At 64.5% G+C, this 12,988-nt stretch overlaps 2 protein-coding genes across 4 annotated transcripts; one reads left to right on the forward strand and one right to left on the reverse strand.

Moving 5' to 3' along the window:
* Nucleotides 1-214: 214 nt before the first annotated feature.
* On the reverse strand, nucleotides 215-7,187 carry FAM110A (family with sequence similarity 110 member A). The gene is made up of 2 exons (XM_064729818.1): nucleotides 4,247-7,187; nucleotides 215-1,984 (listed from the first exon to the last, which is right to left on the reverse strand). Exon 2 carries the CDS (start codon nucleotides 1,914-1,916, stop codon nucleotides 915-917), a length of 1,002 nt encoding a protein of 333 aa, XP_064585888.1. The 5' UTR covers nucleotides 1,917-1,984; nucleotides 4,247-7,187; the 3' UTR covers nucleotides 215-914.
* Nucleotides 7,188-8,152: 965 nt separating this feature from the next.
* Nucleotides 8,153-11,210, forward strand: SLC52A3 (solute carrier family 52 member 3). Of its 3 annotated transcripts, none has more exons than XM_064729813.1 (4): nucleotides 8,153-8,208; nucleotides 9,089-10,159; nucleotides 10,543-10,666; nucleotides 10,790-11,210. In XM_064729813.1, the coding sequence occupies exons 2-4, from the start codon at nucleotides 9,132-9,134 to the stop codon at nucleotides 11,000-11,002; spliced, it is 1,365 nt and encodes a 454-aa protein (XP_064585883.1). In that variant the 5' UTR covers nucleotides 8,153-8,208; nucleotides 9,089-9,131; the 3' UTR covers nucleotides 11,003-11,210. The 3 variants fall into 3 exon arrangements, with proteins under 3 accessions (XP_064585883.1, XP_064585881.1, XP_064585882.1); XM_064729811.1 differs by having other exon boundaries at nucleotides 8,185-8,514; XM_064729812.1 differs by lacking the exon at nucleotides 8,153-8,208 and adding an exon at nucleotides 8,529-8,703.
* Nucleotides 11,211-12,988: the final 1,778 nt, after the last annotated feature.

The raw sequence follows: 12,988 nt of genomic DNA on the forward strand, positions 1-12,988 counted from the left end.
GCAGCTGGGGCTCTGCCGGGACCTGCCAGACCCAACCTCCGCCCTGCCGTGCCCGCCGGGCCCCGCGCTGGCACGCTGCAGCCTGGAACGCGTGACTGCCTCCCAGCACCCATCCCCTCAGCACCCACTGCCCTGCAGAGCACCCCAGGAGTCCCTGTCCCATCCCAAACTTCACCGCCCCAAGAGACAACACACAGCCTCCAAAACACAGGTATTTAATAAAACTGGCTGCATCATAATTATTATTATTATTTACAGATCAAACATAAGGAAAAGAGTAGAAAAGAGGAACTGTTGTCTTCATAAATACCAGGCCCAGCATGGTGGGGGCTTCTTGCCCACTGGCAGCCGGGAAGGGGAACACAGGCACCTGCAGACACTCACACAGACACACAGCCCTGGGCAGCTTGAAGCAGGGGGTCAGGTTTGCCCCTCACCCCTCAAAGCACCAGGCTTTTCTTCAGCTATAAGATGGGACCACCAGGATGCGGCCACCACCCCAGGCAGTGGGACCCCTTCCATGGAGGCTGCAAGAGGCAGCTCCTTCACGGGTACAGTGTCCCTGCTCGTGCAGGGGGACCCAGCCCCTTGCACCCCACCCTGGGATGTTGGTGAGGAGCAGGACAGGCAGGAGCTGCCAGCAGGACAGGCAGGGCAGCCACACTTGAGGCCCTGTGGGTGTTGAGGACCAGCCCCACACCCAGGGACATGTGTCCTCTGCCTTCCCATGGGCTTGGGGGACCTGGTTCTCCAGTGCTGGCACAGGGGTCTGACCATGGATCCCTGGCCACATCAGGCCAGTGATGCTGTGGCACCACCAAGAGGTCCCTGCTCCTCCCAGGGCACAGCCAGCGCTTTGTCCCCAGCAGTGCCCACGTACGAGTGACCCATCCCCGGTGCCCACCACGGCACTGCTACACATCGGAGACCTGCTGGGGCTCCCTGGCCTGGCGCAGCCCGTAGAGCCACTTGATGACGCGGGCGTTGCGCTCGATGATGGAGATGCCGTAGGGCACCCTCTCGGCCGGCCGCCCCTCCGGCGTGGCGGCGCTGGGCGGCGAGCGGCCGCCCTCCGAGCTGGCCGTGCTCACGCTGTGGAACTTGAGGGACACGATGTCCGAGCTGGCGCGGGCGAAGCGCTCGGCCCCCATGTCCTGCATCTCCTCGGGGTCGAGGCCGCAGTAGTTGAAGAAGCGCTCCAGGTCGGCGGTGGCCCGCGAGAGGCGATCGCTCAGGTCCGACTTGGAGCGGTGCAGCAGCGGCTGCCGGCGGGCGCTCTCCGGGCGAGCGGGCGAGCTCCGGGACGGGGTCACAGGCAGCCCACCGGGGATGGGGGATGCGGGCAGCGGTGTCACCGGGCTCCGCGGAGCTCCACAGGGACGGACATCCACCCTGCGCACGGCCACGTTGCCGGGGGGCTTGGGGGTGGCCGGGCTCTCCGGTGGCTTCACAGCCCCCTCCACCGCTGGAGCTTCCGCCCGCCACCTGCACTCCCTGCCCAGCGGGCTCTCCGCCTTAGGGAAGGGGCTGTCACAGAGGTTGATGAGGTTGTTGAGGATCTCCAGGTCAAGGGAGGTCTTCGGGCTGGCAGCATCGGCGCGGCGCGGCCCCGGGGGTGCCCTGCGGCTGGGGGTGAGCACAGCCCGGCGCACCCCGGGGGTGAAAAGAGGCTGCTTGAGCAGCAGTGGCCTCACCGGCTCCTGCCTGGTGCTGACGACCTTCTGGCTCTTCACGTACTTGGCCTTGTCGGCCTCCAGCCTCTCCACCGCGCTGGGCTTCCCGGCCCCCGGCTCGGCGTGCCGGCGGAAATACGCGGGCCCTTTGCGGAGGATACGGACGGGCATGGCCGAGGTGAAAGGCGCCGTCACCGTCACCCCCTTCATGGTGTCACCGGCTTGCAGCGCCTCGACGGGCATCCTCCGTGCCGGCACCGGGACACGGCGGAGCGGCCGCCACGGGCAGCGAGGGGCTCAGGCGCCGTGGGCTGCGGAAAGGGGCCGGAGTGAGAGCGGGGCCGGAGTGAGAGCGGCGGCGATGCTGCCCCTGCCCGCGCCCCGGCCCCACGGCAGACAAAGGCAGCCCCGGCTGTGCGGTACCGCACTCGCTGCGCCCCCGGCTCCGGGCTGCCTATTTGAAGGCGGTCACCACGCCTCCGCCGCCGCCGAGCCTCCCCGACAATGCCCCGGCCAATCCGCGCCGCACGCCTGCTTCAAACCGCACCGGGGCCAATGGCGCCGCCGGGGAGGGCGCCCGGTCGCGGCGAGGGGCGCCCTGCGGAGAGAGCGGGGGCGGAGGGAGCCGAGCACCCCTCACTGATGCTCTGCCCGAGCCGCAGGTGCCGGGGTGCATCGCCCGCATTAAGGGGGACATTGAATGTGCCCCTCGTCCATGCTCAGGGGTGCGCTGCCCACATCCAGGAGGGCATTTCCTTCACCCAGGCGTGCATCACCCACTCCCAGGGGAGCACTGATTGCTCCCAGGGGTGCCTCATCTACACCCTTGCATCACCCATGCCCAGGGGTGCATTGCCTGCTCCCCGGCGTGCATCCCCCATGCCCAGGTTTCCATCACCCACCACCCTGCCGGGCTGCTGGATTCCGTGCTCCGCTCCCTCTGCTGTTCCCTCAGCTCTCGCAAGCTCCGAGGCTGCTCCCAGGCTCCCTGCTCTCACCCTGGAGCTCCTTGGAAAGTAAGTGGAGCACACGGGGGTTTCCACTCGTGCTTTCCCGGGCGCTCGGGCAGCCTGAGGCCCTGTGCACCCGTGTCCTTGGGTCCCTGCCAACCCCAACAAGCGCAGCCGCCACAACGGTCGCACCAGCCCGCCCACAGCGAAAAGGGGGGGGGGGGAGGGCACCCAAACCAGCCCTACACCCTTCTGCAGCCCCCTGACCAGAGGTGGACACCCCCAGAGTACCCCCAATACCCAGAGGGGCTCAGCAGCGGCAGGGCACACAGGAGCATATGTGGGTCAGGCCCTCTCCCCCAACGCCTTTCCTAAGCTGCTCTGAGATTCCTCCCGAGGGTCCCGATTCGGGGCACTGATGAGCCCGAGGATGTGACAGCAAGCCCCGGCACTCACCGGGTGCAGAGGTGGGCAGGGCAGGGCCGGTGTGCTGTGGCCTCACTCGCTCCCGTGGCAGCCCCGAGCCGGCAGCTGCCACCGTCACCCGCTCACCTGCGTGTACAAACTTCCTGGGAGCAGCCCAGCGCCTGTCCCAGCGGCAGGAGCCAGCCCTGGCACCCAGAGCCCTGCCGAGCCGTGGCTGAGCCACAGCTGAGCCATGTCTGCACCCCCTACCAGCCCAAGGGTGCCGGACTCCCCAGAATCTGCACCCCAGCAGGATCAGGATCTCTGCACAGCTCACGGTGCATCCCCCTGACACGCTGTGACAGACGAGTGGCCATGGGGGAGGCTGGCTGCCCCTCTCCCCGTCCTCATGCCCTGCCTGGGGGGACATGCTGCCTCCTGACCTGGAAAATGTCTGCAGGGGGGCGGCCAGGCGTGGTGACAGCTGGGAACGGTCCCAGCACTGTCACAGATCCTCCTGCCTCCTTCCTGGGGCAGCTTTCTGCACCCCCCTGCCCAACTCCTCGGGTCCAGTGCTGCCCAGCCGCTGTGCCAATGGCCAGCTTCGCTGCCCTTGTACCTGTGCCCAGCACAGGGAGGGCTCCCCGGTTCAGCACAGGGGTGCAAAAGTGTCCCCCAGGCAAGGCAAAGCAGGAAAATGTCCCCATGTCAGGCACTGTGGCTCAGCCTTGTACCAGACGCTCAGCCAAGCCACAGAGGAGATGGCTGTGAAATCCAGGGACAAGGACACAGGAGCCACAGCACAGCCACCAGTGGCCAGCGTGGGGACCCCTCCCCAGCACGGACAGCCCGGCCGGGCACAACCTGCTGCTCCACATTCCTGCAGAGCTGAGCCACGGCGCTGGCACGGCCACACCGAGCTGGGCTGCACCGAGCCAAGCAGAGAGAGCGGAGCCGCCCTCCAAACAGCCCCAAAAACTCGGCAACATAATCCCATACCCCAAACCCCGTTCAGGGATCTGAGCTCTGGGCATTGCCCAGTGTGGCCCCAGCTCCTCTCCCTCCTGAGGTGGGCAGTCCAGCCAGGCTCACATGGCACACCAGGTCACCTCCAGCCTGGAGGAGCTGCTCCAGAGGCACACGGTTGTGACCCCTTCACCCAGCCCCGCTCTGCTGGCACTGGACCAGCACGGGACCAGCACCACCTCTGCCACCCACCTGGATTGGCCCTGCGGCGTGGGAGCCTTGTCGGCCGGATCAGCTGCCACCTCCTTCTCCGTGCTGTCTTTCCGAGGGTGTCCCGATGGTGTCCTGCTGTCCCCACCCTCCTGCTCCCCAGCCCCGTCCTCCCCGTCTCCCCGCTGACGGCGGCTGGAGGGTGCTGGAGCGGTTCTGCTGCGGCTGAGTCAGCGCCGGGCGAGGACGCCCTCCGAGGCAAATCAGCGCTCCCAAGGGATGGAAAGCACAGGGCATTCCTCCTCCGTGCCAGGCTGCGTCACGCAGCGCGCCGGTGCCCGGTGACGTCCCGGGTGCCGGTTCAGCCCGCGGTGCCGGCTGGGCAGCCTGGGTGCACACACGGCCCGAGGTGCTCACAGTGACAAATCCAAAATGCTTCTGGATGTCACTGCTCGCTGTGGGCAGAGGGTGCTGCTGCTGGGTTAGGGCTTCAGGGATACGGGGGAAATTCCCAGCCTTGCTGTGGGCACCCAGATTCCCTCATATCACTGGTACGGTTAGTTGGCAGGGCCCGCTCTCATTTGGAAATCTCATCTTGTTTCCCCATTCACCCAGTAGCAATAAACTCCAAAACATAGGAAAATAAACTGGATAGCAGGAGAGGTGACAGACTGGAACAGGGTCACCAAGCCTGCAGCCACCTGGACCTGCTGGCCTGAACCCAGCCCCGGGGTGGCTCTTGCCCCATGGTCCAGGCATCTCTGTTCAGCTCTGCACAGAGGGAACGAGCATTTGGCTCATGTTGTGGAGCTCAGTTACAGCCTTGCATTGTTCAAACGGCTCCTGGAGCAAGACAAGGAGCTGGTGGAGGGAGAAGGGAAACAGTCTGGGAGCCAGAGGGCTGCCCCGAGCCCAGATTCACACAACGGGCTCAGCTAGAAAATCCCAGCTGGTGGGCGAGGGCAGAGCCCCAGGCTGCGTCCCCCCACGGGTGCCGAGGCGCAGGCAGGAGGTGCAGGAGCTGCTCGGGCACGTCTGGCCCGTTGGAGCGGGGCGTTGGATGCAGGCAGCGCCCCAAGCCTCGCCCTGCCCAGGAGCATCCCGGGACATGCCCTGGGAGGGCAGCCTCCTGCAGGAATGCCCCCCCAGCACCCGGTGCAGCATCCCCACTCTGCCCCAGGAACATGGACTGTGTTTGTGAACAGAGGGACAAGGAGGTGCTGGCAGTGCCTTTGCTCTCACCTTCTACAGACACCCTCGTGCCACTGCCAGGACCTCCTGGATGCTAAATTAAGCTGCCAATGAGCAGAAAACACACTCAGCAGCCAATTCCCCCTGGAAGTGCTGGGTGGAGGCAGCTACGGGTGCCTGGCAACACCTGCCAAGCCGCAGGGCTCAGGCTCGGCTGTGTGGGCACCCCCAGAGCTGAGGTCCCCAGCCCCTTCATCTTGGGTGTTAACTCCCAGTGTTTTATTCCAGCCTGTTGCCATGCCCAGACCCAGGATAAGCCACCACCTGCTCCTGACTCAGTTTCCCCAGCAAGAGCTCTACAGATCTGCTCCAGAAGGGACATGGGGACAGAATGGGGAGGCACCCACTGCACCCAGCATCACCCCATTCCCTGTGGGCAGAGGGAATGATGCTGCTTGCACCCGGATGTTCACACTCGGTCTGTGCTCAGGGATCCGGGAGCCAGGGAGGTGACAGATGGGGACATGCTGGGCACGAGGCCTTTGTCTGGCCGGTGGTGGCGGCAGCACAGACCCGCAGATGGCGGCTGCCGTGGGGCCGTGGCCGCAGCCCATGGCCAGGCAAGCGCTGGGCCCTGGGGATCCGGCCCTTTTGTTGGGGTCTCACCTCCGGCAGAGGCCCCTTCCCCGCTGCCCCCCACCAGCCTTTCCACTTTCAACTTGACCTGCTCCTTTCACATGGAAATGGAATGCAAATAAGGTTGGGGCTGCCGGAGTCCAGGCTGAGAGCTGCCAGCAGGTCCCCAAGTCTGGGGGTCACACCCTGTCAAATAGGGTGGCCAGCAGTCCCTGGAGTGAGGGGGTCCCCTTGTCCCCCAGCAATGGAGCAGCAGCCACCTCCTACCCAGGCAGAGCATCCCCACTCTCACACATGGAAGAAGATATTAGGGGATGGGTCTCACTAGGGCTGAGCTTAAGTACAGACCCCTGCTTTGCTGAGCTGCTGATCTTTCCATGCCACCCTGTCACCCCCATGGCATGAGCAGTGTGCCCACACTGGGATCCCCTCTGCACCCCTGGCATTGCAGTTGGGATGGGCTCCCCAGCCCTGGCTGGGTGAGGGGGCTTCCTGGAGGGGTGGTCATCACAGCCCAGCAAAGTCCCGCAGGCAGGGACCGCTCGGCTACCAAATGTTGCCATCTGCTCCGGGGCCTTGGCTCGCATCTGCCGGGGCTGCGGAGGGGCGAGGGGCCCGGGGCCGGGAGTTCAGCTGCGGGGCGGGCAGGGGGCGGAGGAGGCACAGCCGGGGCGGGCAGCACGCGTCCGGTGCATTTGGGTGAGCGGCGTGAAGGGGTAACACGAGGGTCCCACTGCCTCTTCCCCCTTAGCCCTTGGCCCTTGGGAAGGCTCTCACTGCCGGCTGAGCCGCCTCTTTGTGCCGACAAATTAAACACAGGACAATTGCCGTCCCCTCCGTGTCCCCATACCCATGGACACACCATGACCTCAGCTGCCCACCCCAAGCTCCCTGCGTCTGCTTTCCCCAGCACCTTGCACTGTTCCCCACCTTCCAGGTTCCCTGGAGTCCTGTACTGGTTTGACTGGGATAGAGGTCATTTTGTCTATAGGAGCCAGGGCGGGACTGTTTTGGAGCTGTGCTGAAAGCAGTGCTGATGACCCAGGAGTGTCTGATCTTGGCTGAGCCGTGCACACAGAGCCCCAAGGACTTCTCTGCTCCTGCTGCTGCCCCACCAGTGAGTAAGAGCGCTGGGGGGACATAGAAATTGCGAGGGGACGTGGATGGGACAGCTCTGCCACTCCCCCTTCCCCCCCTGCCCCGGGATACCCCAGACTATAGGACATCCTTGCTTTTCCTATTAAGCTGCTCCGTGAGTTTAGTCCCTTTTACCATTTTATCTTTCCCCATTTTGTACCCCATCCCACCGGGGGGGTGTGTGTGAGTGAGCAGCTGAGGGGGTCTGAGCCATCTGCTGGGATTAAATCGCAGCAGCACCTCAAACTGTGACCATCCCCCCCACTGTCACCCAGTGTCCCTGCAGCCCCGGGGACAAGACTTGTCCCCACACTACACCCAACGCTCCTGGCTGCCATGGGTGCTCCCACAGGCGCAGGGCAGGCTGGAGGAGCAAACCGCAGTCCCTCGGAGGGACAGGGACAGTAAGAGCGCTGCAGACAGGTAGGCAGGGCGGCAGGCGGGGAAGCAGGCGGGAGAAGGCAGCCCCGCGTTTTGCAGGGCTGCAGCCCGCTCTCCCAGCGACACCCGGTGGGTGCTGGGGGAAGAGCCGCCATGAGGCATCCCGGGGCGGTGGGTCCGGGCTGGGAGAGGGGGGCTGGCTGCTGGGGGTGACCTGGGGTCCGTGTCCTCACCCGTGTCACCTCCCGGCCGGTGCAAATGGCTCATCCGCTGGCTCGCGGCTGTGTCCCCGCAGTGTCCCGAGGTGGGACAACTCCCACATTCGGAGGTTCCCCAGCGCCCCATGCCAAGCTCGTGACCCCGCAGAGATCCTGATGGGGACAGGAACCGTCATCGGCTGACACTTGCACCTGCAAGAAGACTCTCTGATAGGTGGGACGCAGTTCAGGCAGGGACAAGGACAAAGTCCAGGACACCGCCAAGAATAATAACCCCCCTGAGCTGGGGACTCTGCCAGCCGGGACCAAGACGAGGAGCAGAGCAGGGCCAGGCTGTCACCGGTCCGCATCCGGAGGTGGTGACGCGCCCGCCTCACGTCACTGCTCGGGCAGCCGGGACTGGCTGCCGCCCGCGTGGTGCTGCCGGTTCCCCAGAGCGCAGTGAGTTTCCCTTGGGACATTGCCGAGGGACCGGCCCGACCGGAGCCCGTTTCCTTCCTGGCTCCTGCCGCAGCCCCGCTGCCTCCCGCGGGGCCGGGGCCCTGGCGGGGTCGGTGCTCCCGCCAGGCTCAGCCCCGTGAGTTTCCTCTGGCGGCCTCAGCGCCCCGGGGCAGGGCTGGACTCGGCTCCGCGGCACCGGGGGGGCACGGAAGCGTAGGGACATGTTCGGAACGTGAGAGTTCCTCCCAGGAGCGGGATGGGAGCGGGCGAGGGATGAGTCCGGAGCCCGGCTGACTCAGCTGATCGGTACGAGCAGAGCCTGGGCTGCAGGTTGGGCTGCTGGGCCTGGCGCCCGCGGCCACCGGAGCGTGTGGGAATCGCGCGGGTCCTGACTGGAAGGGGACGGGCGCGGTGTCGTCCTGCCCTGCAGATGCAGTGGGAGGTACGAGGCGTCCATTCCCTGCAGAGCAGCTGCCCAGGCCACTCAGCCCTCAGGTGAGAGCCCCCTTCCCCCTGCACCCGGCTGTGCCGAGCCCTCGCAGGCGGCACGGAGCTGCTACGTGAGCTGGCACAGGTTCAATGCCCTCCTGGGTACCGCACCTGCTGCTGCCAAGCCCCAGTGCTCGGGGATGAGACCAGGTGAAGCTCATCAGGATCCACACCCAGGGCAGGAGGACACCGTGTCATCACTTCAAGGGGGCAGAGGGGTCCACAGGGCCTGCAGAGGGCAAAGGGGGCTGGGCTGGGCTGTGTGCCCCACACCCCCACGGCACGTAGAGGGAAGCTGTTCTGCCAACACAGGCAGCGGTCATGGGAGGACAGGGCCAGGGTCTGAAGGGTCAGATCTCTCCTCAGCACTCATCAAAGTCTCTCCCCACAGCACAGCAGCGTCGCTCGCAGGCCCAGGCACCCAGCCCTGAGCCATGGCACTGCTCACCCACCTTCTGGCCTGTGCCTTCGGCATGGGCTCCTGGGTGGCCATCAACGGGCTGTGGGTGGAGGTGCCTCTGCTGGTGACGGTGCTGCCGGAGCAGTGGTACCTCCCCTCCTACATCACCATCATCATCCAGATGGCCAATGTGGGACCTCTCTTTGTCACCCTCATGAATCGCTTTCGGCCTGGCTTGCTGAAGGAGGTGCCTGTCATCTATGTGATCGTGTCCGTGGGTGTCGTGGCCTGCTTGCTTCTGGCTTTCCTCTGGAACCACACGTCCGTCATTGCTGGGACATCCCACAGCGTCTCCTTCCTAATCCTTACCTTCTTCCTGGCCCTGGTGGACTGCACCTCCTCTGTCACCTTCCTGCCCTTCATGATGCAGCTGCAGCCCCAGTACACAAACACCTTCTTCATAGGTGAAGGGCTAAGTGGGCTGATCCCTTCTCTCATTGCCCTGGGCCAGGGCTCTGGTATCTCCACCTGCACCAATGTCAGCTACGAAGTCAACGTCACTACTGGCAATGAGACCATGGAGACCACCACCTTCCATCTGGAGACACACTACCTCCCACCCAACTTCTCCACCCTCATCTTTTTCCTGCTCTTGACTGCGATGATGCTGACCTGCTTGCTGGCCTTCTTCTTCCTCACCCGGCAGCCCAAGGTGTGGGAGCTCTCCCAGCAGCACCTCTTTCCCAGCAACATTGTGCTGAGCTCATTTGACCAGATCCTTGATGAGGGAGCTGACTCGCACCTCGGCAGAGGCTGCTCATGCCCAAAGGATCCCAAGGGACCTGGGGACATCCTGCCACAGAAGGTCTCCTACTCCCTAACCCAGCTCACCCTCATCTACCTCCTCATCGCCTGGGTGAGCGCCCTGACAAACGGGGTCCTGCCATCTGTGCAGTCCTACTCCTGCCTGCCCTATGGGCACACCACCTACCACCTGGCAGCCACGCTCAGCTCCATGGCCAACCCCCTGGCCTGCATCGTGGCCATGTTCCTGCCCAGCAGGTGAGTTGCAGGGCCCTGGGGGTTGCAGCAGGGTGCACACCAGGGGCTTCTGCCCCAAGAGGGGCCCCTACTTTGCAAGGGTTGGGAGTGTAGGCTGGGAAAGGGGTGTGTGGGGTGACCATGCCCTGGCAGCATAGACACCCCAGGAAAGGAAGATGGAGCCTCTTTTCTTTCATGCATCTTCTGAGTGTTTATCTTTTATACCAGACTTCAAGAAACAGAGCTGGAACATTTCTGTGTGGAGGATAAGTAGAAGCACTATAAAGCTAATAGCTGCATCTGTATCTTTAACTGAGATACAAGGAGCCGGAATGTGCTGCATGTCTGTGCTGCTCACCAGGGAAAGGTAGTGCTCTCCAGTGACACTCACATGTCCCTTGCAGGTCCCTGACCCTGATGGTCCTCCTCACTATGGCAGGGACAGGCTTTGGTGCCTACAACATGGCCATTGCAGTGATGAGTCCCTGCCCGCTCCTCCAGCAGTCCCAGTTGGGCGATGTCATCATCGTAAGTCACAGTGTCCCTCTCGCTCAGGGAGGTCTTTGACACCACACCTGGACCTGACGTCACCACGATGTCCCCACAGTGGGAAACCCCTGGCCCTGACCACTTTTCCACCTGTGCCACCAGGTCCTCTCCTGGGTGCTGTTCACCGGGACGCTCTCCTACATGAAGGTGATGGCCGGGGTGATGCTGCGGAGCCGCAGCCGCAGCGCGCTGGTGTGGTACGGGGTGCTGGAGCAGCTGGGCTCCCTCCTGGGGGCACTGCTCATGTTCCCCCTTGTCAACGTCTATGGCCTTTTCAAATCTGCTGACTACTGCAACCCACCGTGCCCAGCATGAGTGGGGTGGACGCTCCAAGACCGCTGCTCTTGCCAGCATGAACTCCCAGAACCAGCGAGGCTGGCTGGCTGGGAAGCAGCGCTGGGACCAGGACACAGTTCCCTGATGGACTCTGCCAGGGCGCAGCATCTCCAGGGCTTTGTTCCCAGCCGGGGCACGGGGTGTTCCCATCCTGTGAAAACAATAGAAGGTGTTTTGTTTTATTTTATTCAGCCCTCTGCCTCCCTGCTGCCTGCACCCCCCATGCTAAGGGGGCTGTCTGTGCCAGTGTCTCCCACCTGGGTACCTCTCAACTGGGGCCAGGCCCAGTCCCTTCCCCTGGGGGTTCTGGCACCATTTGGCATCGTGCCCTAAAGCCCCCCTGGACTCTGTGGGTGGGCACAGCCCCAGCTGCACCGGTGGCGTTCCTGGCCCTGTGCTGTGGCAGCTGCCCCCAGACAGGGGGTTTGCAGCCAGCTGGGGGGACTGGGGACAAAGGCAGCCATGGGGAGGGGGATGGTGGGGCAACACGGAACATTCACAAGACCCCCAATAGCAGCTGGGGAAACTGAGGCACAGTGGGACTGAAGCAACGTGTGATATTTGCCACCCTCTGCTGTGTTCCCATCCCCATAGCCCTGTGCCCCCCTGCACCCCATTTCAGCCCCGCTGCACCTTGAGGTGGGCAGAGCTGGAGGGGAGCCACAGCAGAGCCTCGCACCAGAGCAGTGCAGGCAGAGTGCCCATGGCAGGGGTGGCACAGCACCAATGCCAGGGCTGGCCAACCTGGTACCTCGCTGTGCCCCAGCCATGCCAGCAGGGTGACACTGGGACGTGGCAGGCACGGGAGGTCAGGGCAGCGCAGCCCCGGGGTGGGACAGCGCCCGTGCCCTGCACGCGCCTGCGCCCCTTCCCTGGGGCACGAGGCAGCCGGGCCTTTGTCCCCGGCCCTTTGTCTGGCATCTGCTCCCTGCGCCGGCGGCAGCACCACAGCACGGATTGGAGCCACCTCGGGGCTCCGGCTGCGACCCGGACGCCTCTGGGAGGAACGAGACTGGAATTCCTAATGGCCAGCAGCCCCCCAGGCTGGCACTGGGGCGTCCTGCAGCTGAGGCAGCAGGGAGGGCAGGAGTGGGGGCTCTGCCTCCTGGCACTAGTGGGCATCCTCGGGCAGATCCTGGCTGACCCCAGAGCCCGTGTCCAGGATCCAAGGAGGGTGGGGGAGCTGAGGACCAGTGGGAGATGTGGGGGCAGCACAGGGCAGCTTGTCTCATTCCAGTAGCAGGATATGTCCCTTGTGGGTAGACTGGGAGCTGGAGTAGGGACCTGACCTCTCTCCTCCTGCCCCTCAAGAGGATGATCCTGCCCTTGGGAGCCCCCAAAACCCCTCACCCACAGTACCCCCGCAGCCCCCTCCCTCTTGTCGGGGAAACAATTGCCTCCGATGGGAATTATTTCCATACAGCTGCTCAGGAAGGCACAAACCCGGTGGAGGAAGGCTGAGCCTTTCTTCTGGCGCTGCTCCCCCTCCCCACAGTGGCGGGGGCAGGTTTGGGGGGGCCCAGGCGCTGCCGTCAGCGCTATCAGCTCGGCAGGGCTGGCTGCGGTTATTACCATACATTATCGCAGTCCCCTGCCTCCGAAAGGAGCCGGGGCTGCTCCCCCCTCCCAGCCCTCCCTCCTCCTGCCTTTTACACTTAATTACCTCCCTTATTACACCGCAGCCTGGAGAGAGACAAAATCCCAGGGCAGCGGGCAGGCAGGCAGCAGGCAGCGGGCGGGCAGCGGGCGGGCAGCGGGCAGGCAGGCCCAACTAGGGCGTAAGTAATGCCCGTTCTGCAAGCGTGCCTTCCAGGAGAGAGCAGGCACACGCACGGATAGATAAATCTGGGAGCAGGGAGAGCCGGGAGCCCGGGGTGTGTGCGGGGGACGCCGCGAGCAGCCCGGCAGGCAGGCGATGTCCCCTCGGGGCCGCAGCCCTGCGGGAGAGGTGACCTTGAACTTGGC

This window comes from Zonotrichia leucophrys, chromosome 20 (assembly GCF_028769735.1).
Source record: "Zonotrichia leucophrys gambelii isolate GWCS_2022_RI chromosome 20, RI_Zleu_2.0, whole genome shotgun sequence".
Lineage (NCBI taxonomy): Eukaryota > Metazoa > Chordata > Aves > Passeriformes > Passerellidae > Zonotrichia > Zonotrichia leucophrys.